Source organism: Lolium perenne, chromosome 5 (assembly GCF_019359855.2).
Source record: "Lolium perenne isolate Kyuss_39 chromosome 5, Kyuss_2.0, whole genome shotgun sequence".
Classification (NCBI taxonomy): domain Eukaryota; kingdom Viridiplantae; phylum Streptophyta; class Magnoliopsida; order Poales; family Poaceae; genus Lolium; species Lolium perenne.
In genome coordinates, this window is record NC_067248.2 from 136659489 (window position 1) to 136685719 (window position 26231).

The 26231-nt window shown below is 44.0% G+C and overlaps 5 protein-coding genes and 2 long non-coding RNA genes across 7 annotated transcripts; 5 read left to right on the plus strand and 2 right to left on the minus strand.

Moving 5' to 3' along the window:
- Nucleotides 1-1473: 1473 nt before the first annotated feature.
- On the minus strand, nucleotides 1474-5747 carry LOC127300005 (uncharacterized). The gene is made up of 2 exons (XR_007850828.1): nucleotides 2888-5747; nucleotides 1474-2783 (listed from the first exon to the last, which is right to left on the minus strand). It is a non-coding gene; the product is annotated as an uncharacterized lncRNA (long non-coding RNA).
- Nucleotides 5748-5938: 191 nt separating this feature from the next.
- Nucleotides 5939-6736, plus strand: LOC127300006 (small ribosomal subunit protein uS9). The gene has a single exon (XM_051330069.1). The coding sequence runs from the start codon at nucleotides 6023-6025 to the stop codon at nucleotides 6470-6472; it is 450 nt and encodes a 149-aa protein (XP_051186029.1). The 5' UTR covers nucleotides 5939-6022; the 3' UTR covers nucleotides 6473-6736.
- Nucleotides 6737-7903: 1167 nt separating this feature from the next.
- LOC139831605 (putative disease resistance protein RGA3) lies at nucleotides 7904-9415 on the plus strand. The gene is made up of 3 exons (XM_071820904.1): nucleotides 7904-8019; nucleotides 8428-8485; nucleotides 8957-9415. The coding sequence occupies exons 1-3, from the start codon at nucleotides 7904-7906 to the stop codon at nucleotides 9413-9415; spliced, it is 633 nt and encodes a 210-aa protein (XP_071677005.1).
- A 421-nt stretch (nucleotides 9416-9836) lies between these two features.
- Nucleotides 9837-10774, minus strand: LOC127304821 (uncharacterized). Its single transcript, XR_011745996.1, has 3 exons — nucleotides 10191-10774; nucleotides 10028-10103; nucleotides 9837-9949 (listed from the first exon to the last, which is right to left on the minus strand). It is a non-coding gene; the product is annotated as an uncharacterized lncRNA (long non-coding RNA).
- Nucleotides 10775-10875: 101 nt separating this feature from the next.
- On the plus strand, nucleotides 10876-12456 carry LOC127303597 (uncharacterized). The gene has a single exon (XM_051334310.2). It carries the CDS (start codon nucleotides 10876-10878, stop codon nucleotides 12454-12456), a length of 1581 nt encoding a protein of 526 aa, XP_051190270.2.
- A 54-nt stretch (nucleotides 12457-12510) lies between these two features.
- LOC127303598 (uncharacterized) lies at nucleotides 12511-14095 on the plus strand. The gene is made up of 2 exons (XM_071820905.1): nucleotides 12511-13408; nucleotides 13530-14095. Exons 1-2 carry the CDS (start codon nucleotides 12511-12513, stop codon nucleotides 14093-14095), a joined length of 1464 nt encoding a protein of 487 aa, XP_071677006.1.
- Nucleotides 14096-18382: 4287 nt separating this feature from the next.
- LOC127300007 (uncharacterized) lies at nucleotides 18383-23018 on the plus strand. The gene is made up of 9 exons (XM_051330070.2): nucleotides 18383-18526; nucleotides 18650-18759; nucleotides 20925-21027; nucleotides 21145-21204; nucleotides 21504-21566; nucleotides 21703-21903; nucleotides 21984-22080; nucleotides 22157-22371; nucleotides 22611-23018. The coding sequence occupies exons 2-9, from the start codon at nucleotides 18650-18652 to the stop codon at nucleotides 22698-22700; spliced, it is 939 nt and encodes a 312-aa protein (XP_051186030.1). The 5' UTR covers nucleotides 18383-18526; the 3' UTR covers nucleotides 22701-23018.
- Nucleotides 23019-26231: the final 3213 nt, after the last annotated feature.

The window sequence follows — 26231 nt, forward strand, 5'->3', positions numbered from 1 at the left end:
TGCACCATTGACGAGTATTTGTATTCTTACTGCTGAAAATTATATAAACTCAGTAATGTGATGAACCTGAACTTCGTGCATGTTACAAGACATGTGTCATGACTGTCAATGGGGCCGTAGCAACGCACGGGCATTCAACTAGTAGTAACTAATATATTTTTATCCTCCAATACATAATAAATTTCTCTTGTGCTATAAAATATATAAAAAAAATTATGCAATTTTTGGCTTAACGTGGTTTAAAAATTGAAACAATATACATTGTCTATTAAAATTTTGAACAGAAAATGTCCCGGGTTCTATGGGAATAAAATGTAATGTAAACCAAAAGTTAATATACTAAACGGGTCTCGGCAGCAGCAGGCCAACCAACCTGAGTGTGTGCGAGGCCCCCGTATTCCCGCTGTAACCGGGCGCAGGCTAGAAGATACTTCTTTTAATGGGCCTAGCAGACACATGGGCGCTCGCGCAAGATCACCTCTTACCAAACGTTGTCGCAAAAAAATTAAAAATACCTCTTACCAGCGAGCAAATTTTTCCAAAGTGTAAAACAGCAACGAGCTATCAGCCTATCATCAGGGTGTACATATTTCGAAGCCATGGCGAGCCGCTTTATCCATATTATCATCAGTGACAAACATTGAACTTCCTTGGGTGGATGTGTACTGTTCCAAGCTCTCCATTTTCCTCGGACGCTTTTGGGTTATTTGATGAGGTTGATCAGAGGTGTTGGCAAGCAAAATAATGGTCAAGGATGAGCAAGAGGCTTAAAGAGGTGGATGAACTTCACTCCTGGAATCTGGCCAGTATTCAGGGCCTCCCAGCTATCCTGCAGCCCAGATTCTCTGTCAGTGTTCTCTTCGACTGTAGTATTTCTTCAGTTAAGCCTGCTACAATTTTGCTTTAGTTTGTACATAATTTTTCCCCACCTTGTACTTTACCTGGCTCTGTAAATTTCTCTTAATGAATGCAAAGCATCGCTGCTACACCTTTGAACAAGAAAAGAATCAGTACCCATTCCAGAAGGAAGATGCTGTCTGATCCATGTGCAAAGGCTGGAAGGTTTTCGACATCCAACATATATGTTGAAAGTAAACTTAAAGGCAATGTATCTTACCTCTAAAACTAATTTAATACAGTATCGCAAAGAGTATTTTCAACATTCAAGAACAGAATCTGACAGAATGGAGTAAGAGGACAGTGCAGTAATGAAAATATATTCAGGGTGATTATTGGTTATCCTAGTGGAATGTACTACAAACTTAGGATTTGTTGCTTCAGTCCAAGTATATACTGGCGAGGTGAAAGGTTTCTTGTATCTGTAACATGTTTAGAAATAACTACACAAAAAATCTTTTTTTAATTTACACAAAAAAATCTTTTGTTGTCTTAACACAACATGATCAAATCAACATCAGTCTTATATCTATTTTGGATTTCATATTTGAATGAAAGGAATGCGTCCATGACGAGTAGGCAAAAAGAACTTGATTATGGTGACAAATCCATGCACATAGATCCAATAATAATCAGTTTTGCTTGGGTGCCTTGAAGTATGAATAGGATGCAAAAAAGAAGGTCTGGATCACAGTGAGCACGAGCAGCAATGCCACGACGGCGAGCGACGTGGCCATCCATGGGTTGCTGCCGTAGTTACGAACAAGGACCACTCGCCACCAGGGCCACCTGGACCGCCGGTACTTGTTTACCTTCCCAATAACACCAGCGAAGTAGTAGTTGTTGGCCGCCAGGTGAGCTTCCGCGCAGAGGCAGGCAGAGAACCCCACCAGGCCCGCCTCAGAGGTGCCACTCATTTGGTTCACCAGTACGCCACCAAGTTCTAGCAGTCTCATGTCCTCCGGCGAGGCAACAAGGCAGTCCATTTAGACAGCATATGCAGTAACACAGCTGCGTTGGGACCTCCAGGACGCCCCGTGGAACCTCACATCAAGAAAGCTCTTCGTGTCAGCAGCATTCCTTGCCCGGAACTCAATGCCAGGTTCCCCTAGATCCCTGGCCCATGGTATCTACTGCAGGAGGTGGTGCACATTGTGGCAGGCAACGGAGGAGTGCAGCCTCTGAGGACCGAGGGAACAGAAGAAGCACAGAGCACCAGTCACACGGACACCGCTGCTATCCGCTGGGTTCCATCTGGAGCTGCTCGAACAGCTTCTCCAAGAATGAATAAAGGAATTTTGTTCTCGAGCAGCAGCAGGTCGCAAGTGACAAACCCCCACACCCAGCACCTCCCGAACATCTGGGTCTAGTCATCATTCTCCTCCCTACCGCAATTACCACTGCTAGCTAGAGGTAGAACCAGCAGCTTCTGTTCTGTTGATGCACACATACTTCAGCAGGCAATGGAGGACGAAGCATCCGTCTAACAGCATGTTGCGCAGCAGCTCTTACTTGGCACTGCCATTGTTGCACCACTGCTCAAGTGGGTGGTAGGATATCCCAAGACCCAGAGTCTGTTCAGACTCATGGAGGAGGTGGTGCCTGCCGATGAGCCTAGGCAAGCAACATCATTTGTAGGCCTGGAGCCTCGAGGGTGTCCACTCCCAGGGTTATGGCGAGCGAACAAGCCGAGTTCGACAGCGACCGCGTGGTAGGCCTGCCCACAGCAGCCTTTCACCATGAATGACCATGGCATTCATGGTCTTCTCCATGTGCTTTACCAAGTCTGGTACATCGGTCACCACGCTGTTTGTGGTCTTCTCGATGTGCTTCATAAAGTCCTCCGGTGCATCAGGGATATGATAATCCAGAATGTGAGTATTGTTCTAGATACAAAAATAAATAAATAAATAAACCCTCAAGTATACTCTTCCACACTGTTTGTACCTCACATACAAACTTTTGCGGACAATTAGTGAAGATCCATTACCGTCTCATTGCTGGTTCATTACAAAGTCAAGGGTGAATCTCCAAACCCTAACCCCTCAGTCTCAAATCAGTCACCATTGCCACTAGAGCAGCAACAACAGAGGCACTAGAAATAGCAGAGACAAAGAAAAATAAGAAGCAATCTATTTGCAGTTCTTCTCAGTCAACAAACAATAAAAGAGCCAGTAGTCACGCGACTACGTGAGCACTACTTCCATTCTTAGTTCGTAATACTGGAAGCTTCTGTTTCAAAATATCTATTCATCTAGAGTATCGAGAGTGCAGTCATTACCTGTTTCACATTATCATTACTCAACTCTTTTAGGAGGTTAAATGGTTGCATTATGGCAACCAATAGAGTAAGCATCAACAGTTCTCATTACATTTCTCAGATTTAGTATTTCCTTGACATGTGCGCATGGTAGGCCCCAAACAATCATCAAGTAAAAGAGGGAGTAGAATGAGTACAGATTTCACTAAGCTACAAATCAAGCACACAAACTATCACTAAAATATGTAGTATTTTAAACCAATTTGACAGAACTACTGATTCAGAATTCAATTACTTTGCCAGTATACCACAACAGTACACATGAGTGATTTTGCCGGTATGCCAACTTGGGTTTTGTGACAGCGTGTCACAAAGAGTTGGTTAGTGGATTGTGATACAGTTCAGTCAGTCCATAAATCTACAATTTTATGAACATGGTCTTAAAACATACAGTTCCGTGACACAATTGGTTAATCTATGGTTCTCTATAATTGTTAAACATGTAGATTTCATATGAATGTAACTTTACAACATTTACTCAAATGAAAGAGACAGTGAGAGACCTTGGAGTCAAGGATGATCCTGGAGTAGAGAAGTGCCCAGCCAAAGCATCTTGCTCCCGATGGTCATCAATAGGAATACATCAAATTTCATCATTAATGTAGAAGCGCACTTGAGTACCTTGCAAGAACAAGTTAGATATTGATGCATGAATATTTCCTTTATACTCCACATGTAGGAAATAAACTATTCAAAACATGTATGTAAATCAATTAGAATCCCTTTCTTCATTATAAGAGACTGAAGAAGGAAAAGTGTAATAAGATATGATGCGAGAGGCAGGAAACAGCTTTACAGCTTACACATCTCATGGACTTCCCTGCGCAACATTTCGCTTTGAACAGCCTGTTAGAAAATGTTGTGTAGCACAAAAAGAGAAGGGGAGCTTCTTAATTCTTGAAATTAATCCTTCGAACACCATAGAATATATATATAAGCAAACAAGCTTCAGTGGACAGGAGCTACATATCACTGGATAAATTCTCCGCTTGCTGATAGAGAGGAATATTTGTGTGATAAATTATTAGCTTGTGTTCATAAAAAGGGAGGATCCTGGAAAAATATGACAAGCTTAAGTGGACAGGAGCTACATATCACTGGATAAATTATCCGCTTGCTGATAGAGAAGGAATATTTGTGTGATAAATTATTAGCTTGTGTTCATAAAAAGGGAGCATCCTGGAAAAATATGATAGGTGCGGAATGTGCTCGTCGACACTAAATGTGGACAATCTTATGCCAATAGACAGGAACATTATATTCTATTTGGAACAAAACACTAAGAAAAACATACCTAATGAAGTTACAAATGATGTTCTTGGTCAAATAGCAGGTTTAATTTCTTATATATACTTTATTTATTTTTGTCCTTTCGACGTTCGTGATATCATTTCAATCCGTACTGAGAAGAAGAAATGACTACCGTGAGGTCAAGAAAATTACGAACACCACTGCATTCTTTTCCAGAAAGGTCAAAATAGAAGATATCAACAAGAAACTGTGTAACATGTTTCAGATTATCACTAATTCAATATAATCGAATAACCACAAGAGTTAACAAGCATACAACATTTTAAATCTAGATGATCTGCAAATCCATTACAATCAGTATATCCCCTGCTATAGACAGTATGCACGCTGCAGTTGGCAACAGACAACCATTAGAAAAACGAAAGATATATACTGTACTATCAACCCCCATCACAAAATCAGCACATCTCCTTGATTAACGCATCATGTAGATTGAGACCAATAACAGATCCATACATGTTGATCTTCCTGAATCAAACCTATACCACAACAGGTGAAGTGATCTTCCTGCATCTTCACTCCTCTCTGCGATCTACTTGTGGAAAAGCACAAGCTAGCAGTTCATGCATAACTGACATGGACTTCCTATCATTTGACAATCACAGAATGCGCTAGGCTTGGTTCAAACGAGGTGCGTTTTTGTCAAGATTACACTGCACAGTAGTAAACAGCATCAGGTTCATAAATCATAAGAATAATATATACTCACAGCAATTCGAATTCATAATAATGTAGTCGGTTGAAAGGAACAGCCATGAGCACTGAAGCGAAATAATTTGACACAAACGGAGTAAAGGTTCAGCACGACCAGGGCAACAGGCAAGCTGAAGCTAGAAACCTAGAGCAAAACTCATCCCGAAACCAAATTATAACAGAAGAGATTCAACTGAAGAAACCGGACGAGCAGATATCCAATGTAAAAAAAAGAGAGAAGGAAATCAAATTGCGATGGGAAACGAAGAGGCAAACTGGAAAATTTTGGGAATTGTTCGGGTGAACCCGCGCGGCCATCATCGCGCGCGCTCCGACCGAGGGCAGTCGTCATCGCTTGCCGCCGGTGGCGGTCGCGGACGACAGAGCCGCCTCTTCATTCCCCAAAACCGCGCCACCTTCCCGCGAACCCTCCTTGGAGGGCGGCGGTGGCGGCGCGGCTGGGGAGAGGCGATTCCGGCCGCCCCCCGGGCAGCTCGCTCGGATAAGATCAAGTAGTGTTAGTGAGGGCCGAAACCCTACTCCTCGTCTGATTCCACCACAAAGTTTTATAATTCAACTAGTTATGACACTGGGCCTCGTGAGGCCCAACTCACTGGGCCGAAAGAAGGCCCAGTTACTTAGCTCGGCCCATGAACCCGTCCCGGACACGAGCTGCATAAACCCTAGCGCCTCATGCTATAAAAGCGCCCTCTCGCCGCGATCACCTGCCTACGCCGCCACTCTTCCTCCCGGATCAAGCCGCCGCCGCCGCCGCGCTCCCCACCAAGCACCACCGCAACCATGTCCGCCGTCCTCACCCGCCCGACCCCGGGCACGGTCCAGTGCTTCGGGCGCAAGAAGACGGCGGTGGCCGTCGCCTACACCAAGCCCGGGCGCGGGCTCATCAAGGTGAACGGCGCCCCCATCGAGCTGATCCGCCCGGAGATGCTCCGCCTCAAGGCCTTCGAGCCCATCATGCTCGCCGGCCGCTCCCGCTTCAAGGACATCGACATGCGGATCCGCGTCCGCGGCGGCGGTAAGACCTCCCAGATCTACGCCATCCGCCAGGCCATCGCCAAGGCGCTCGTCGCCTACTACCAGAAGTACGTCGACGAGGCCGCCAAGAAGGAGGTCAAGGACATCTTCGGCCGCTACGACCGCACCCTCCTCGTCGCTGACCCACGTCGCTGCGAGCCCAAGAAGTTCGGAGGACGCGGCGCCCGCGCAAGGTTCCAGAAGTCCTACCGTTGATTCGCCGCCTGCAGGCCATCGCCGCCAAGGCGCTCGTGGCCTACTACCGGAAGCTCGTGGATGGGGTGGTTTTCTCTGCTTTACCTACCAAGTTTTAGACTATCTATCCTTAGCTACCTACCTTGTCAAGACATTGTGATATGGATGTGATGTGGGATGTTTAAGACTATTTAGTTGCTGCAATATCGTTTTTGCTTGTTACCTATCTTGAGGAATTTTGATATGGTCTGTTCGCCTTATATTTATGTTATGTCTGATGCTAAATGTTTCATCTCATGTTTTGTTTATGTTAGTGTAATGATTAGTCATATAATAAGTAATATTTTCTATCTTGGAAATGATCATTTTGTTTGTGATCTATTCATTTTCAATTTGATCTTCTATATGACTAGGCATCTATTGTTTACTCGTATATGAGTTTGTGCACATCAGGAGTGGACGGTTGCTAAGTTTGAGACGATGCTACTTATCAGTTGGGAATTGGGTAGTGTATCAGAAGTTTATTAGTACAATCTTATGCATAGGTTGAGTCTGTTACCTGCTGAGTCTTTAGTTGGGCTAATATGTTCTAGGTACCTAGTGCTGACTGATGTTAGCTATCTTGGGCCTTTGCACATCGGTAGTTGTTGGTCTCTAGTTTGAGAGATGATGCTCCTTGTCAACTGGGAAATGGTAGTGCATGACAAGTTTAGCAGTACAATTCTGTACATACATTGAGTTTTTTAACTGAGTATTTAGTTGGACTGATCTGTTCTAGGTATCTAGTGCTGACTGTTGTCTAGCACTCTGGACTTGTGCACATCGGTAGTTGTTGGTTGCTAAGTTGCAGATGATGCTCTTTATCAACTGGGAGTTGGGTAGGGTATGACAAGTTTATCAGTACAATCCTCCTATGCATAGGTTTAGTATTTAATCTGCCTAGCCTTTAGTTTGAGTAATGTGTACTAGGTATCTTGTGCTGACTGGTGTCTTTGCTACCTGGGCTTCTCAACATTGGTTGTCCATAGTTGCTATGTTTAAGCTGATGCTCCATATTAACTGGGAATTCAGGTGTATCAGCAGGATCATTACTATGACCTCCATTTCAAGGAATAGGGCGCACGCGCATTCCAAGACGAATTTTAACCATAAAAATTGAGCAATAAAATCTTAATTATATTATATGTAATTAACATCGTTGGATTCGTATTGAAAAACACTTTCTAATGATGCTAATTTTATACAAACAATTTTTATATATTTAAAGTAATTCTTAGTCAAACAAAAAACTCGTAAAACGAGGACGCCTTATTCCTTGAAACGGAAGTAGTATTTGAGTTCTCCTGCCTGCCCTTTCTTTTGTGAAAACCTGTAGGCCAATCGTAGCATGTTGTTTAGTCAGGTTGTTGCTTATAGAAAGTGAAATGTTTCTTCTAGCTTAAGAGGTAGGTCATGACTTCTGAATTCAGCTTGTTGGCCTCTAGAAGGCTTGGTCATTCTATCTTCGAATATGTTGCCTGTCCACAGAGGCCATTACTGTTGGCTTTCCTAGAAGAAGGTGATGTCAAGTTTTTTCCATTGGATGCTTAAAAAGTGCATGCACTTTAAAACTACCTTTTATTGTTTGAAATCGTTAGAGCAGCACAAATACCGTGTGCTTCCTTAGATGAAGGTGATGCTAAGTTTTTTCCATTGGCTGTTTATAAAGTGCATAGACAGAAAAGAAACTTGCTTTTATAGTTTGAAATCGTTAAGAGCAGCACAAAATGTAAGTACTGTCGTCTCCTACTACCTTCTTACAACTTGTTAGCTGATTAGTTGCGTTCCTTGTTGTATCAGTGCTCTGTTTGAACATGCATCTACTTCGTTGGATCTGTGTTCTTGAGCTGTCTTGTCATCTACCTGCTTAATGGTAGCTTTGTTTGATCATTCTTGATTAAATGTTCTACTGTGATAAGTATGGTTTCACTTTGTAGCCATGATTCTGCTGCTCTTGAAACACTGTTGCATTTCACCTGGTTGATCCCTCCGTTTGTACCAATAGGTTCCTTCCAACTCCCTAACGACTGGAGCTTCCATTCTGATTCATGACCCAGTTAAGAATTTCAGATTGTTGATGTAGATCTGACAGTCCCCCTAAAATTTGCAAAAATCCACAACAAAGAATTAATGACACTTTTACCATCTACTCACGATTCAGCGCATCTCCACTCTACTGTTCGGTCATGACTGAATCCGAACCCGAATTATTGGGTACCCGAATTTGTTGGGTAGTAAAAGTATTTCGGTCTTCATTTTTTTCTGACCAAATTTGAAATAGACGAAAATACAAAAACTGAATTTTCGTTCATGACCGAATTCCCACCCCTACTTGTAGGGATGAGGTTAGGATTAAGATGGTATCTAAGCTAGTAAACTCTGATACCCAAGAAAATATCTCAGTAGTTTCTATCGTTTGGGCTAGGTGGGTCTGGCAAAACTACACTGGCTAAATACATCTGCCAGGATAACAAGATAGAGAAGCATTTCGAATCTACTTGGTGGGTTCATGTGTCTCAAGAATTTAATGTGGAGAAGCTCATCGGAAAGCTATTCAAATCTGTCTCTGAGAAGTCGGAGTTTCATACATTGCAGCACATGACCAGAATAATTTCAGAAAAGCTGAGCAGAAGGAAGTTTCTGCTTGTCTTGGATGATGTTTGGAGTGATGATCAACATGATTGGGAACAATTCGAGCAACATTTCAGCAGTGGAGCACCTGGAAGCAAAATTTTGCTCACTACTCGTGATGGAAAAGTTGCTGAAGTGGTAAAATCTGCAGACGTGTTCAGTTTGGCGTTCTTATCGGATGGTGATGGCTGGAAGCTGTGTCAACAGAGTTCTGGATGGGCTGAGGAAGGTTTGAACTCCGATTTCATTGAAGTTGGAAAAGAGATTGTGAAGAAATGTGCCGGGTGCCGCTAGCAATTAAATCTCTGGGCGGTGTCCTCCGTGGCAAGAGACAGATTAGGGCATGTACAATGGTGATATCTTAGCAATGCCACGTAGGATAAATACTGATGTGGAGAAAAGAGAAAGTCAAAAAAAGACTTTGCCTTCCCTTATTTGTCTCACCACATATTTAGGATATCTAGTTACTAAAGATAAGACAAAAAAATAACCCATTGTACATCATGTTTTACTGTCATATCTAGACTAGTAGAATGTCCGTGCTTCGCCACGGACCTTTAACGTAGTGTCAAATGCATAAGCGTGTAAATAATGCATGCAAATATTAAAGTATATAAAATAAATATATAATACATAAAATATTTAAAGATCCACTTCGCACAATTCATTTTGTAGAAGAGAAATAATTGAATACACTATTTATTAAAGCCATGGTCCGTTGACGCGTCTAAGGTATTCTCGCACGATCTCAGGAATGTTGTCTTCAACTTCATTAGCCTGATACTTGAGTATGTGTATCAGAAACCTTTTTCTTAGCTCGTAACCATCCTGCACAATTAGTCTATCATGTTAACATGAAGTTTTCTTCCCACCAAAAATATAAGATTGTGAACATAGAGTACTCACGCTGCAAACTGGATGAACAAATCTTTTACCATCCCATGAAAGCATAAAACTAAATACTAAGTATCCAGACAATTTTCTGCAAATAAATGGAACATATCATTATCTTGGTCATTATAATGGCGATAAAAAAAGCTGCTTGTAAAGATAACCTGAGAAAGATCACCTGTCGGGGCTTGTTGGTATTGGGATATTGTGAGGATATTTACGTGGCTAGAAATAAATATCGGAATTCCAGCCAGGTTGCGCTATCTCAAGAGCGTCATTCAGATAGAATGAGCACCTTTGTAATTTTAGTTGGTACCTCTCTTCTGATAGAGGTTCGGAACATGGGTCTAAAATACATACACGACACTCATGTTTGTCGATGGTGAACAAGATGAAGTTGCCAAGAAATGCGTGTGGCAAAAAAATCTGCAAGTGGTGAGCATTAAAACACATAAATCATGTTAATAATGGAAAAGAGACCTAACTTACCATGTTGCATGATGATATATTATGGTCTATCCTAGGCCAGCTATGAAAAAATGTTGCCAACTCCTTAATATCTGGCTTAACACGCCAAAGTGGATGTTTTCTACCATCGAGTATCACCGACTGAGATGAAAAAAAAGGTTTAGAACCATAACAGTGACAACAAATATGCGATTATAATAACTTACACAAAATCTTAAGTCCATGTTATGCACGGGAGGCTCTATCAAAAATTGTATCTCATCACATGCCACTATGCGCACAGCCATGTTGAAACAATCCTTGTCAATTGGCTGGTCCATCCTGAGTATGTCCCGAATTTGCTTTAGAGTTAATCCTAGTGGATAAGGCGCCTATTCCAGCAATGGGCGGTCGACATGTACATAAAGATCGAGGGTTGCAGATTAAATTGGTTCAGAGAGCACCAGCCGGAGATACGTACCGACTTATATAAAGGCATTGTTGATAGCATCACGGCTGGGGAGACACGAGCAAGTGCGGTTGGCATTAGGACTGTTCTCCCGGGTACGTTCCAGGGGTGCTACAGAGACATGAAGAAAAGGCACATGAACGCCATGGCATTGGTGACGACGTACGGCAAGCCTGACGTCTTCCTAACGATGACCTGCAATCCTAACTGGCCAGAGATACAGGATGAGTTGTTTCCTGGCCAAACCGCGCAGGTCCGACCTGATCTTGTGGCCCGAGTGTTCAGGGCCAAGCTAGAGACCATGAAAGATATGCTGACTAAGGAGCATATCATAGGCGTTGTGAAGGCGTACGTCTACGTGGTAGAGTTCCAAAAGAGGGGACTGCCACATGCCCATTTCCCGTTGATCATGGATTCAAGATATAAGCTTGTTGTGCCAGAACAGTATGATCGTGTCATATCCGCCGAGCTTCCTGACAAGCATAAGTACCCTGAACTTTACGCCATGGTCGTGAAGCATATGATGCATGGCCCATGCGGTGTGCTGAAGCCCAAGAACGTGTGCATGCAAGAAGGGAAGTGCAAGTGCAGGTACCCTCGGGAGTTCAACAAGACCACCGTACAGGGAAAGGACTCCTACCCTCTGTACAGGAGACGAAAAGATGGAAGTTCAGCGAAGGTCCGCGGTCAGATGCTAGACAACAGATGGGTAGTGCCCTACAACCCTTACCTGCTGCGCATGTTCAACTGCCACATCAACGTGGAGGTGTGCTCTAGCATAAAGGCTGTCAAGTACCTGTACAAATACATATACAAGGGCCACGATCATACTTCGTTTAACATTGACATACCTGACACTCAAGGTAACATTGACGAGATCAAGAGATTCATTGACGCGAGGTGGGTTACTCCTCCGGAAGTAATGTGGGGGATATTCGGGTTCATTCTCTGCGAGAACTACCCGTCGGTCCTACAGCTACCGCTACATCTGGAGGGCATGCACAGAGTCACATTCAAAGAAGGAGATGACCTGAAGAATGTTCTTGCCAGTGATGGCGCGGACAAGTCTATGCTGACGGAGTATTTCAAGACTAACCGGGACCGCGACGATGCAAGACATATTCTGTACAATGACTTTCCAGGAACGTTCAGATGGCTATCAACAAAGGTATGGCAGAAGAGGAAAAACCGGGTTTTCCAAGTAGGACGAATCGTGTCAGCCAATCCTGCCGAGGGGGATCGGTACTTTCTAAGGGTGCTTCTAAACCACGTAACAGGCTCCCAGTCCTTCCAAGACCTAAAAACAGTTGACGGTGTGCTATGTGATAACTTCCGGCAGGCCGCCGAGAGGAGGGGTCTCATCGAGGCCGACAACACCCTTGACCAGTGTCTTACTGAGTCAGCCCAATGGGCCATGCCAGTCTCGCTCAGGAGGCTATTCGCGACAATCTTGGTATTCTGTGAGGCCAGCGACATACGCGGTCTATGGGATAGGCACCTTGAGGATATGTCTGATGACTTCAGGTGACGTCACACGTGCCCTACCGTGGTGGAGCAGGAGGTGTTGCTTGACATCAGGGGCATGCTGCAGTCCATGGGCAAAGACATAAAGTCGTTCCCTCTTCCGGACATTGATGATAATTATGACAACACGGAAGGGGAGGCGAGGGAGGTCATTGAGGAAATGGCTATCGTCGTTGATGAACACGACAAATCTCTTGCGTCCTCACTGAACACCGAGCAGCTGAGGGCATATGACGAAATATTGGCCGCAGTCGACCGACACCAAGGGGGTGTTTTTTTTGTCGATGGTCCTGGAGGCACTGGGAAGACCTTCCTGTATAGGGCATTGCTTGCTAAAGTTCGAGGTGAGAAAAATATCGCAGTGGCCACATCGACGTCAGGTGTTGCTGCTTCCATCATGCCTGGAGGTAGGACCGCCCACTCGAGATTCAAGATCCCACTCAACATTGATGCAGAAGGGTCATCGTGCAACTTCACCAAACAATGTGGGACAACCAAGCTCCTAAGGATGGCTTCGCTCATCCTATGGGATGAGGCCACAATGACAAAGCGGCAAGCGGTTGAGGCGCTGGACAAGTGCATGCGCGACATCATGGGCCGACGGGACCGGCCTTTCGGGGGCAAGACCGTCGTGTTTGGTGGAGATTTCAGGCAGGTGCTTCCTGTTGTCAGGAAAGGGAGCCGAGGTCAGATAGTCGAGGTGACCCTACGGAGTTCGTACCTCTGGAAGGAAATGCGCCCGCTAAGGCTTGTCACCAACATGAGGGCGCATAACGACCAGTGGTTTGCAGATTACCTATTGAGGGTAGGAAATGGCACCGAGGAGACAGACGAGGAAGGCAACATCCGACTCGCAGAAGATATATGTGTGCCTTCGACAGACAACGAGGTCGACGACTTAGAGAAGCTAATCAACCATGTGTTTCCTGCCCTGAACCACAACATGACGGATCCTGGTTACAATGACATCTCGAACAATCCTCTCCACCAAAAACGATAACGTGGATATAATAAACCGACGTATGATAGATCGTTTCCAAGGAGAGTAGAAGATCTACCATAGCTTTGATAGTGCAGAAGACGATCCGCATGGATACTACTCTCAAGAGTTCTTGAACGACCTGACTCCTAATGGTCTTCCTCCTCACACACTTAAGCTGAAGATAAAATGCCCTATTATACTGCTAAGGAACATTGACCCAGCTAGCGGGTCGTGCAACGGCACAAGGCTCGTGGTCCGTGGGTTCCAACGGAACGCCATCGACGCAGAGATCGTGGTGGGACAACACGCCGGGGAGAGGATGTTTCTTTCTCGGATACCTCTGTGCCCCTCCGACGACGACATTTTCCCGTTCAAATTTAAGAGGAAGCAGTTCCCGGTAAGGCTCAGCTTTGCCATGACGATTAACAAGGCGCAAGGGCAGACCATCCCGATTGTCGGCGTCTACCTACCGGAGCCAGTATTCTCTCATGGTCAGCTGTACGTGGCGTTGTCCAGAGCCACCGCAAAAAACAACATTAAGATCCTCGCCATCAAGGACAATGGAAAGGACAAGAACGAGAAATCAAAAAAGCGAAAAAGATCCGAGTCCTTAGTAACAACCACAATGAATATAGTTTACAAAGAAGTACTAAGCGGTTGATGTCGCTGGTTGCAAACAGATTTGTTTCCTCCGCCCTGCCTACCTGGGTATGGAGGTGGTTCATAGATCTTACGACTTCTTTGCTATCATTTTATATGATACATGTGCACTACTACTGGCAATTAATTTATTATTTTTTAGCTGCTGCTCTTTTTCGGCAAACAGACTTGATACATGTGCATCTGAAATGATCGCGTCCGGGCAGAATCTGGGACAATAGTAACGTTGCTTACTTGTGAAATGGATGAACACAAATACATGATTATTATCAACCTTTGAAGAACCAAACACCCAAAGGTGTACGGTACCTATTTATTTAAACAAATTATGCTTGACTTTCCAAAATATGGGAATGGACTTATTAAAATAAACAAAATGACTTCAGAGCTAGAACAAACCTATGATAAGCGATGTATTAATAAAACACAGCTAACATACTGGAACACGCACAGGTCGCTAACCAGTGTTCGTAAAAGCGCATGCAATTATTTGCACATGCAGTCCAGGTCGCTGCCCAATTTTTGGTGCCACGGGGAGTTGGTTAGTCCAGGTCGTCACCACGCACATAGATAGATAGGATTTTTTTTGAGGGATAGATAGGATTTGTTAGTTAGGTAGCAACAGTACCTAAAAAACCTCCTAGATAGTTTTGTTCGATAGGATTTGTTAGTTAGGTAGCAACAGCACCTAAAAAACCTCCTAGATCTAATGGGGTGGAGTTGTTTGTTGCGTTGAGATAAATCATCTTGGATAGTAGATGTGGGGGGTATTATTGTCCATCCTAAAAATGTGACACCAGGCATTCACCAGTTTGCCACGCACATAGATAGATAGGATTTTTTTTTGAGGGATAGATAGGATTTGTTAGTTAGGTAGCAACAGTACCTAAAAAACCTCCTAGATAGTTTTGTTCGATAGGATTTGTTAGTTAGGTAGCAACAGCACCTAAAAAACCTCCTAGATCTAATGGGGTGGAGTTGTTTGTTGCGTTGAGATAAATCATCTTGGATAGTAGACGTGGGGGGTATTATTGTCCATCCTAAAATGTGACACCAGGCATTCACCAGTTTGCTCTTAATAGTAGAGATTACATGACACAGTTAAGATAAAATGATCTTATCAACCATTGCACATGCCCTAAGGGAATGGCGGGCTTTTAGAGATAGTAATTTACTGAATGACTTGAATATAAAAGACAGTTTTGGGGTCCCTTAGGTTGAGCTATTTTCATCTGTCAGATAATCTTAAGCAGCGCTTTTTTGCTTTGCTCTATATTTCCAAAAGGCTACTGTATCAACAAAGACCACTTGATTTCCCTGTGGGTAGCTCATGGATTTATCAGTCCGATGAATGGGGGTCAACTACCAGAAGATGTCGGAAGTGACTACTTTGATTCTCTTGTGAAAGTTTCTTTTTTTCAAGATGTATATGAAGACAGGTATGATGGAAAAGTAACATGCAAGATGCATGATCTGGTTCATGATCTCACACAACAAATTGTACAGAATGAACTAGTTCTTATACCGGATAAGAATACTACTGATTATATAATCAGAGATGCAGATATTTATCTGCACTGACAAGATTGACCGGAAGTTATTTAGAAAGGTCCAACTTTGCAATGCTCTGGTTCATGATCTCACACAACAAATTGTACAGAATGAACTAGTTCTTATACCGGATAAGAACACTACTGATTATATAATCAGAGATGCAGATATTTATCTGCGCTGACAAGATTGGCAGGAAGTTATTTAGAAAGGTCCAACTTGCAGCCCCTTCATGTTATATATTGCTCTAACTTTGCAATGCTCTAACTTGCAGTCCCTTATTGTGAAATCGATAACATAAACGATTCTCATAAGCGAGGACTCAGAAACCTGTCATGGTAGTTTGTGATGCCCAACACCTCGGGCAATATTTAACTACAAGGTTCATTAACTTGGAAAACGTAGCCGCCGCGCCTCCCATCCCCTCCACCTACCTCCTCCCTCCTCCGCCGCCGCCAAGGGGCGTGCCCGGGCAAAGTCTCGCCAGCGTCGGCGGGGCCCCTCCTCGCCCCCTGTCACCTTCGAACCGCTTTGGCAGCTGGCGTTGGCGGCGACTGACCGGCAAGGAAGGCTTGGGCGTGGTGCTGCCGGGTACCACGGCGCCACATCGGTGGTGTGGCGGACGGCATCGACTCTTCTTCAGGCGGATCTGCAGCGTTGGGGTGGGGTATGGCCGGTGAGAACTGGGCTCCGATTCGGTTGGAACCGACGATGGTGGCGTCCTCGGGCGTCATCACCTTGTTGAAGGCATCGTTGCTACAGATCCGACTCAACCTCTTTGTTCCGGGGAAACCCCAGATCTGGACACGGATCAAATGATGGCGGCACCTCTAGTGTCGTTTTCCCTCTTGAGAGCATCGTTCTGGAACAAGTGATACCTGGAGGAAGTCATCTGGAGGAGCGGTGTTCCATCTACTGCGTCGATGTTGGTGGGTCTCGGCAGCATGGTGCAGCGGAGCCTCGGAGACAGACGCAACGTGATGGATGTGCGCAGGATGGTGGTGTCGTCTGGCATCGTGGTGACGTTGATGGCATGCCTGTCAAGGTCAATGCGGTGATCTTTCTTGGAGATGGGTTCGCGGAAGAAGGCGGTGGCGGTTCTTTGATGTATGCAATGGTGTGCGCTGAGGGTCTGCTAGACTGTTTGTGCTTCTCACCCGCCAATGGACGGCTTGGGCAGACACTCAGTTTTTAGATGTGCGTTGGTATGAGATCAGGGTAATGGCTCTGCTCTTGGACACCCCCTTCATCTTTCTTTAGGTTTAGCGAGTTGTCGCGACGAAAGTGGCTTCAAATTGATCCTTGTATTCTTCTTGTAAGGTTTCGTGAATAATCTAATAAAGAAAGATTGTGTGCATCTTTTGGATGCAGAGGCCGGGACGCTGCTCCCTTTTCGAAAAAAATTTAACTTGAAAAACGTATATATACCATTTGGTAGTAGTGGTTCCAACACGGTCATATAAGTACTATTGGTTGGCACTCAACTAAGCTCAAATCTTCATTTCCTCTCTTAAGATATGCTAAATAACGAGAGGAGACCTTTTCGGGGAAAACCAAATCTCATATTCGAAAGTCATACCCTAGGCCATGGGGGGTGGGTTCCTTAAATAGGCATCAGACATAATGGTACAACAATCCCAATGTCTCGAGGTGCACATAAACTAAAGCTTCACTCAAGTCGGTAGCTCAGAAATGGAACATGGAGAACTCAATGAATGTTGATATACTCCAAAGTGCAATTCCAGAACCAGATCCCGGTGATTCCGACTTGAGATTCGGTGCAGAAATATCAATTATGCGGCCACTGCGTAGAGTGCATAGGAAAAAAATGTTTTACTAAGTACAACACGGGCAAGACACTCTCAAAGAAATAGAAAAGTTCGATGAGCAAAACAGGTACCGCCAAAGTGAAACCTGGTGACACCAAATAGAAAACTAGGACTTAGCGATATCGATAACATAAGTGATTCTGATAAGCACGGACTCAAAAACCGGCCGCGACGGTTTGATGCACAACACCTATGTCAACATTTAAGGACAAGGTTCATTAAGTCGGCAAACATAGACCAATAAGTAGTAGCGGTTCTAGCACCAGCCATACCTCTTTGAGCTATATGAGGCGGACCATAATTTCTCGAATGTTGATCCAACACCACCGATACAAGTGATCAGTTAACTTCTATATGGATTTAGTTTCTTGTATTGACATGATATCATAGTCCGCTAGATATAATCTTGAGCCCGTTTAGACGAAACATCTTGTATATTGACATGATATCATAGTCATGTATTGTTAGGATTTTTTACTTTCTAATAATGTCTTCAAAACCGCTATTAAGTTAAATTGTACACTATTGCTAGCAAGGTTAATGTGTTGATCCCTCTAAAAGATGGGTTCGCGGAAGACATGGTAGCGACCTCTATGACGTGTGCGTTGGTGCATGCTAAGGGTTTGTTAGACCGGTTGTGCTCCTTACTCATCAATGGACGGCTTAGTGAGGCATTCGGTTTTCTTAGATGATGTGCTTTGATATGATGTCAGTGCACATGACCCTATTCTTCATCACCCCCTTCATGAGTTGGTGTTGCGGTATTGTTGGAATTGTGGTTTCGAGATAATCTTTGTATTCCTCTTGTAAATCTCTGACTGCGAAAACTTGAAGGAAATACTTGGGGCACGTATAAGACTCTGCCAGTAATGCCCGGACCCACACGTCAGCCTGGAGGGCAGGCGTGGCAGCAACTCACACGACCTGGCCCCCTCCTCTTCCACGAATAGCCAGCCATACCCATACGGATCACGGCCAGAAGAAATCGGTATCGGCGAGCCAGACCAACGCAAACCCAAATCCCCAATTCGACCTGCCCACTTCTCCCAAAGGTAAGATCCACTCACGATCTCTCTGAGCTAGGTAGCCCAGATCGGGTTTCGCCAGCAGATTTCCTCATTCTTTTCTTTTTCTGATTTTTCTTCGTGGGATCGATCTGATTCAAATTCAACCAGATGGCGGCGATCTGGGTGGCGCTGGCGGTGATGCTGGTCGCCACTGCTCAGGTGGCGGCGGCTGCCCCGGTGACGGCGCCGGCTTTCCTCTGGGCGCCCAAGAACTACGGGTAAGTAGCTGAACCGCCTCTCTGCTGAGTTCGTAACCTGCGAATCTGGGATCCCCTGTGTTAGATGCGATACTTGTTTGATAAAGCTGGAGGAATTTTAGCCTGAGATTCTGCTTTGCCTTTTGAAACTGCTGCAAGTTGGTAGATTAATCCACGATTCAACTGACGCATGTATTACTGCTCTTTTCCCCCAGAAATTAGTGTACACCTTGTTCGTTTCTTCTCACATGAAATCGATATAGGCCTATAAGGTGGTTTAGTGCATGAGATAGTCAGCTCGAGTATGTTACTCTAGGATCATACCTTGCGTGTTGTGGAAGAACACGCATCATTGTAAGGCAATGATCGCGACACGTCAAGTCGATATCTACATTGTCACAATGGATCTATACCTGCTGCATTGTTCTCCAATCATATTTTGGGTTGTGTCCATACATTTTACTCTAGAAAAAACAATCTCTATATCTCGACTTAGTGCAAAAATTCATTCTCTCATGCTTGTGAAAAGATTCAGATTGCGGAGTGAGTAGGGTGGGTGGAAGAAATTTTATCCTACTCCGCTAATGGAAAGCTGGAAGATTGATGGTATTTGGTGATGCAACCTCCTTACGTAGAACACGTTACGTTTTGTTCATGTAGACTACTAAGAATACCGTTCTAATGAGTATAAACACCGGAAGAAGAGCAATAGAACACAGTCTGTTGTCGGGATCAGGACTCTTATGCGGTGTAGAACTATTATTCAACTTGTATGCATGGCTATCCCTCACGTTCTGTTGAAGTTGGGAGAGTACTAGCATCAGTTGGGTTGAGGGGAAGATTTTACTTTTGATGTTGACATGTTGTGTAGTGTACATCGTGCAACACTAAGGCTTCTGTACAATATCGTCATCTGCCTGATAACTGAACAACAAACTTGTAGTTCCTTTTTTCTCTGTTTCTTGTGGAACATCTCTGGCGTCTAATTGCGAGGAACTTGAAGCCCAGAGCCTCATTAGATAGAAAATGGCATTTTCCATACGCATCGTTATCCTGAGAATAGTACTCCCTCCGTCCCATAAAACATGTCGAAGGTTTGTCAAAATTCGGATGTATCTAAATACTATTTAGTGTCTAGATACATTCAAATTTAGATGAGTCTCAGACAACTTTAATGGGATGGACGGAGTGCATCGTTGGTGTAATGCATCCAAGGCACTATCCGCCACCTCGATTACATGCTACTCTTTGTTGTGCTTAGCGCAGATGATGCATATGCATCTCATACAACTCCATTGAACTAGATCGCATGTTGCTCCTTGTTGTCCTTAATGCACTTGATGCGCTTGTACATTTTCGGTGTTCCCTAACCAGTCTCTGGGACTTTTGGTTACTTGTTGGCTAGTTTCAAATTTTATGTTGTTCATTTAGTGGCTGATTATGCATTCAGTTACTTGATAACGAAATGCAGTTTGTGTGTTCATATTTTTATACATGTTGACCTTCCAGTTATAGAAGTTTACAAAACATTACCTTCATTTTCAATCTTAGTTCTGATGATAGCTGAACCACAAGCTAGAGCAATGGTCTTTTCCTCTTATGCATCCTAGCCTGAGAATAATACATCATTGTTGTAATGCATCCAACACACTACCTGCTACCTATATCACATGTTGCTTTTTGTTGTTCTTAGTTTTGATGCATATTTATATCTCATGCAACTCCACTGAACTAGGTCACATTTTGCTCCTTGTTCTCAGTGCATCATCATGCATGTTGTACATTTCCGGTGTTCTCAGTCTTACTCTTATGCATCCTAGCCTGAGAATAACACATCATTGGTGTAATGCATCCAACACACTACCTGCTACCTATATCACATGTTGCTTTTTTGTTGTTCTTAGTTTTGATGCATATTTATATCTCATGCAACTCCACTGAACTAGGTCACATTTTACTCCTTGTTCTCAGTGCATCGTCATGCATGCTGTACATTTCCGGTGTTCTCAGTCTTACTCTGGGATTTTTGGATACTTGTTGACTAGTTTCAAATTTACCCTGCTCATTTAGTGGTTGATTATGCATTCAGTTACTTGATATTGAAATACAATTTTATGGGTCCATTCCTTTTGTACATGTCGACCTTCCAGTCGTAGTAGTTTACCTAACATAAGCTTTATCTCCAGACTCAGTTCTAGTGAGGCTAAAGAAGTTGTCCACTATCAGTCACTCTCTCCAAAGAGCTTAGCTAAATCTGTTCTCGAGGAAGGTGGCTGGTCTAACTTGGTGGTGAGTTCCCCTCTAATATCCCAGTTGGACTTTAATTTGACATCCAACTGTATTGAAATATGAGTCCCTGTTATGAAGAACTTTAAACAATTCTTAATCTTTTGGTTTTGTTGTCAGTGTTCAAAGGATGGTCCTCAAAAGAATGTTGATGTTGCAGTTCTTTTTCTTGGATCAAAGGTACAATTTTGGCTCCCATCCGTTTGGTCTTTTCATCCTTTGGGTATTTACTGGTTGCACTAGATCCACGCTATATGGAAACTATCTCACAGATAATTGTTTATTGAAATATCTTATCGTCATGATAGATCGGATAGTTCTATTTGTCAATTCCAAGGGGCCATTAAAGTTCCAAAACTCCCCATGCTTCAATCTGTGTTGAATTTTCCCCCCTGCCTATAATATTTCTCATTGAATGCGCTATCACCATTTTTGTTGCTTCTATGGACACTAAGCAATGACTAACGTTGTTCCTTCAGCTACAATCATCGGACATCTCTAAAGATAAACAAGCCGATCCAGCTTTAGCGGACACACTGAAGGTAGTCAGTCATTCTTGTTCACTCCTTTCCCTCAGTTATCATATATAGTTTTCTATGTTTAGTTAGTTTGCCATATGTAGGATTAATTTAAAACATAATAATTTTGAGCGCCTCTAATATATATGCCTTTTACCAGCTATCCTTCTCAAGCTCTGAGCTTTCCATGGCATTCCCTTATGTTGCCATCTCAGAAGATGAAGCATTAGAGAACTCATTGCTCTCTGGATTTACTGAGAATTGTGAGGATGAATCCCGAGGAAATCACATCACATACACTGACACATGCGCTGCAAGCAGTGAAAGTATGAAGAAACATTCGAGCATGGATTCCATTCAAGTAAGTTATTTTGTATAGAAAAGTGCTTATTTTGATATTAAACGTATATTCACTGTGTATTGACATCATATGCATTCCAGGACTTGGTCAAGTCAAGGATGGGAAACAACCCAACGGGACAGACTGAGCTAATTGTCTTCTGTAGTGGCGGTTTCAAGGACAATGTCAAATCAGAAGGTTGGTTTAAGTAAACTTGGTTTGGTTCCTTCACCTTCAGTTGAGCAACTTTAACCTGCGTTTTTGCTCCCTACAGGGGAGTTGCTTTCGGAGGTGGTTTCTGTGCTTAACAAGTCTGGGGCTAAATATTCGATCCTGTATGCTTCTCAACCCTATGGTTTGTTGGAGAACACTTCCGAACTGCCATTGGCCAGGTACCTTGCAGAGAAGACCAATGAAACTAAACCCATCCTAGAGAAATGTGATGGAGAGTGCCAACTAAAATCAACTCTCCTGGAAGGAGTTTTTGTGGTAAGTTGTTAGTCTACTTTGTTCTCTGTAACCTTTTCAACTTCTGGCGTGTGTCTTCAGCTTGTTTATTCCTTCAATTGCAACTGCAAACTGTGCTTTTGAGTTCGTCCTCTTCACCTTTAAACTGCCTGCCTGTAGTTGATCGTTTGTATCCTTGCATTATTTCCTCACACCTGTTTGTAGTTGATCACAGTTGTTTGTATCCTTGCATTATTTCCTCACACTTGTGTAATCTGCAGGGATTGGTGCTGCTTATCATCTTGATCTCAGGACTCTGCTGCATGATGGGGATTGATACTCCATCAAGGTTCGAGGCTGCCCAAGATTAAACTTGAGCTGATTTTAAAGCAGATCAGATATGGATGGCCAGTGTTTCCCTGGTTTGCACTGTGGATATAGTTAGCTTCCTATTAAAAGGTGCATTGTGTATTTTTCCGACCCAAAACTTCAGCTTTCAGTGACCGATTTTTTGTTGTAATATCGCATTCCCATATCCACGGAGATCTGAGCCTTTGCAAACTGCTTCACGCGCAAGGCCTGTGTTGTAGTATCAGACCTGCTACCAGTTTTCTCTGTGCATAGCCTTGAATTGAGGTTGCCAAATAAGATGGCTGATGGCGCTGTCCATCTAATAAAATCTTTCTATTTTGTTCATTGCTTAATCAATAAACATACTGTATATTTCTTTGGTGATTGGGACACACAAGGCCACTTTTGGTGCATCGTTCCTTTTCCAGGTTGTGCCGCTGAGGATGTGTAACTGTCAGGTAGACTTACTGCGCAAGTGATTACATGATTGAGATTGGGGTAGTGATTGCGCTGCTTGCTTTGTTTAAAGACACAGTTTCTTGCTCTCCCTTTCGTCAATCTGTCCTTTGTGCTGCTAGGTCTTGCCTTGTCTTGGCTTAGCACTTAAGTCAGGAAAATTGTGGCATATAGGGCTTGTTCGGTTTTGTTCCTTTCCTAAATAATAACATGGAAACGCAGCAGAAATTTCGCAAGCATACGTTGCTTTCCTTCGTGTGTTGCGATGATGCAACATTTTTTTTGTCTTGACCAACAAATCCTCATAGTCAGGTCAGGTACACGCCAGTGTATATCCCATGATAGTATAATATCTATCCACTAGACTGACGTCGGCGACTGAAGTTCCTTCGATAGTCTTGTACGGGTGATGTGCGACCGGTTTGGCCCATACGGCCATATACATAGGCTGCCAAGTCAGTCCGTGCTGGTCTCCTGGGAGCCATGCCACAAGGTCTCTGCCCTGCAAAACATAACTTGGAAGAAAGGTCTTTGACATATGCTGACGGCAATACGCATCTGTCTTTCTGAAATAAAGCGGCTTACGTACCAAGATCTTGGGAGGACGCGCATGGCGAGTCTGTCGTGTGCCATGCTCGGGCATCTACAGCTTATGATGGAGTATAGAATTGGAAGTGATCAGTGTCAGTGATTTCCTACTAATTACAGGGAGTACTCGTCGCCTGGTTCATGCACCAACTAGGAGGTACCTGTAGTATCTATGATAAAATCGATGGGGGTGCCAAGCTTAAAAACGTTCGATGATGAGTGGGACGTTGTGCTCTTGTGTGTCGGTTCTAGTTGGTTTAGAGGTTGTATTCTTTCGATGTTTTTCTCTTGTGGGTGTGATGTTGGTATGGGCTTAGCCCTGTTGTTGTAGGTTTTCGCTCGGTTTTCTCCTAAAAACTGAGCAACTTCTTCTTAATTAATTGATGGGGCAAAGCTTTTGCCTCCGTTTCAAAAAAAAAAAAGTTCGATGTTGAGCTTGCATTTAGTCAGGATTTGTATAAATACTAGTAGTAGCTAAACAATTTTTTGCATTTTTGAAGGGGTGCCATGACACCGCCCAACTAGATATGCCCCTGGTACTTACTACATATTCATAAAAAGTTATAACGTCTTATTATTGGGAACAGACTAATAAATAGTAGCTAACGATTAGGCGGGATCCCTCGCTTCCCATCGTCCGCTTCTTGCACCGTCCAATCGATCCTCCGGTGCGAGGGGGGGGGGGGGGGGGACCCACATGTGAATGCCTCCAGTGCCTTTCGACCCTCTCCTTGCCACCGCACCCCACCATCTCCCTTGCTCCTTCCTCTTCATAATAGGCATCTCCCCTGCTTCTTTCTCCCATGGTCGATCGTGCTGACCCTTCTTCCCTGCCGCATGCTACTGCTCCGCCACCACCGCCTCCTAGGAACCCACTCACCGTTGCTCGCCTCCCCTCCACCGACAACCTCGTACGCTACCGCAGCGCCTCACAGGCTTGAGTTCCTCCGGCCGCTGCTCTAGCATGCCATCCTCATCGACCTTATCCAAGGCCTCCGGTGATCCATGCTACCACCAGTACCACAAGGAACTGAATGCTGCAAGGGTGGACCGTCGCTCCTACAACCGCTAGGCAACGATGCTACATGCCGCTGCTGGCATTGTTCTGACTATTGAACCGTTGCTACTTGTCGCTGGTGGCACTGCTGCGAGGATTGATGGTGCGTGCTACAACGGGAAGGCGGAGTTACTGCAACCTCTGGCCAGCGGTGCTACATGCCGCTGCCGGTGCCCCGCAAGTTTGAGCAGGGAGACGACTCCTCGTCCGTCATCCGGGCCCACTCCTCAACCTCTTCATTGTCCCTGTTGGCAGCCCTAGTGTGGCAGATGGGGGCAGGGGCAGCGGTGAAGCCACACATAAGTTGTGTAGTCAATTGACTAAACTTTTTCCGGCAATACAAGCTAAAAGTATGCAATAAATAATTAAAATCTATACAGATACATGTATTTGATTAGACGACTTCAAACTGACTACATAGGGTTGATGTTGTGGCTCCGCCACTAGGCAGGGGTTGATGGTGCTTATCGTTACGCTGACTTCACACTGTTGAGGAACCCCAAGAGGAAGGTGTGATGAGCACATCAGCAAGTTTTCCCTCAGTACGAACCCAAGGTTTAATCGACCAGTAGGAGAAAGGCGTGACTTCTGAAGGTGTTGCTGACTGACTAGTGGCAGAGCGCACTACCGGCGTCAGCAACAACATGGAACCTGACACAACACAACCAAAGTATTTTGCCCCAAATTACAGTGAGGTTGTTAATCTCACCGGTTTGTTGAACACAAAGGATTAGACGTATCGAATGGAAGAAGATGTTTGCAGAAAGTAAACAGAACATGGTTGCGGTTGAATTTATCAGTAAATAAAAAAGGACCGGGGTCCACAATTCACTAGAGGTGTCTCTCCATAAAGAAATAGCATATTGGGTGAACAAATTACAGCTGGGAAATTGACAGAATATCGAACATACATGACAAGATGATTACTATGAGATTTGATATGGGCATTACAACATAACACATAGACCGTAGTCCAACTGCGTCTATGACTATAATCCACCTTCAGGTTAGCGTCTGCACCCCTTTCAGTATAAAGTTGCAAGCAACAGACTATCGCATTAAGTAATGTGTGTAAAGTAAACAATAGAATTACCCTTGAATAAAACATTATTGTTTTCTCCCTAATAGCAACGACACATCTACAATCTTAGAAGTTATAAAGTCACTCTCCCATAAAACTAGAGGCATGGACCTACTATCGAGCATAAATACCCCCTCTTGGAGTCACAAGTGTCCTCTTGGCCAGAGTTTCTGTAGGGATTCGTAGCATAGAAAACAAAAAAAATTCTACCGCGAGAACGCAATCCAAGCCAAGATGCAATCTAGAAGATGGGAGCAACGAGGGGATGAACGAGACTAACCCTTGAAGATTTCCAAAGCCTACAAGAGGAGGCTCTCGTTGCTGCGGTAGACGATCACTTGCCGCTTTCAAAAGCGCGTAGAAGATCTT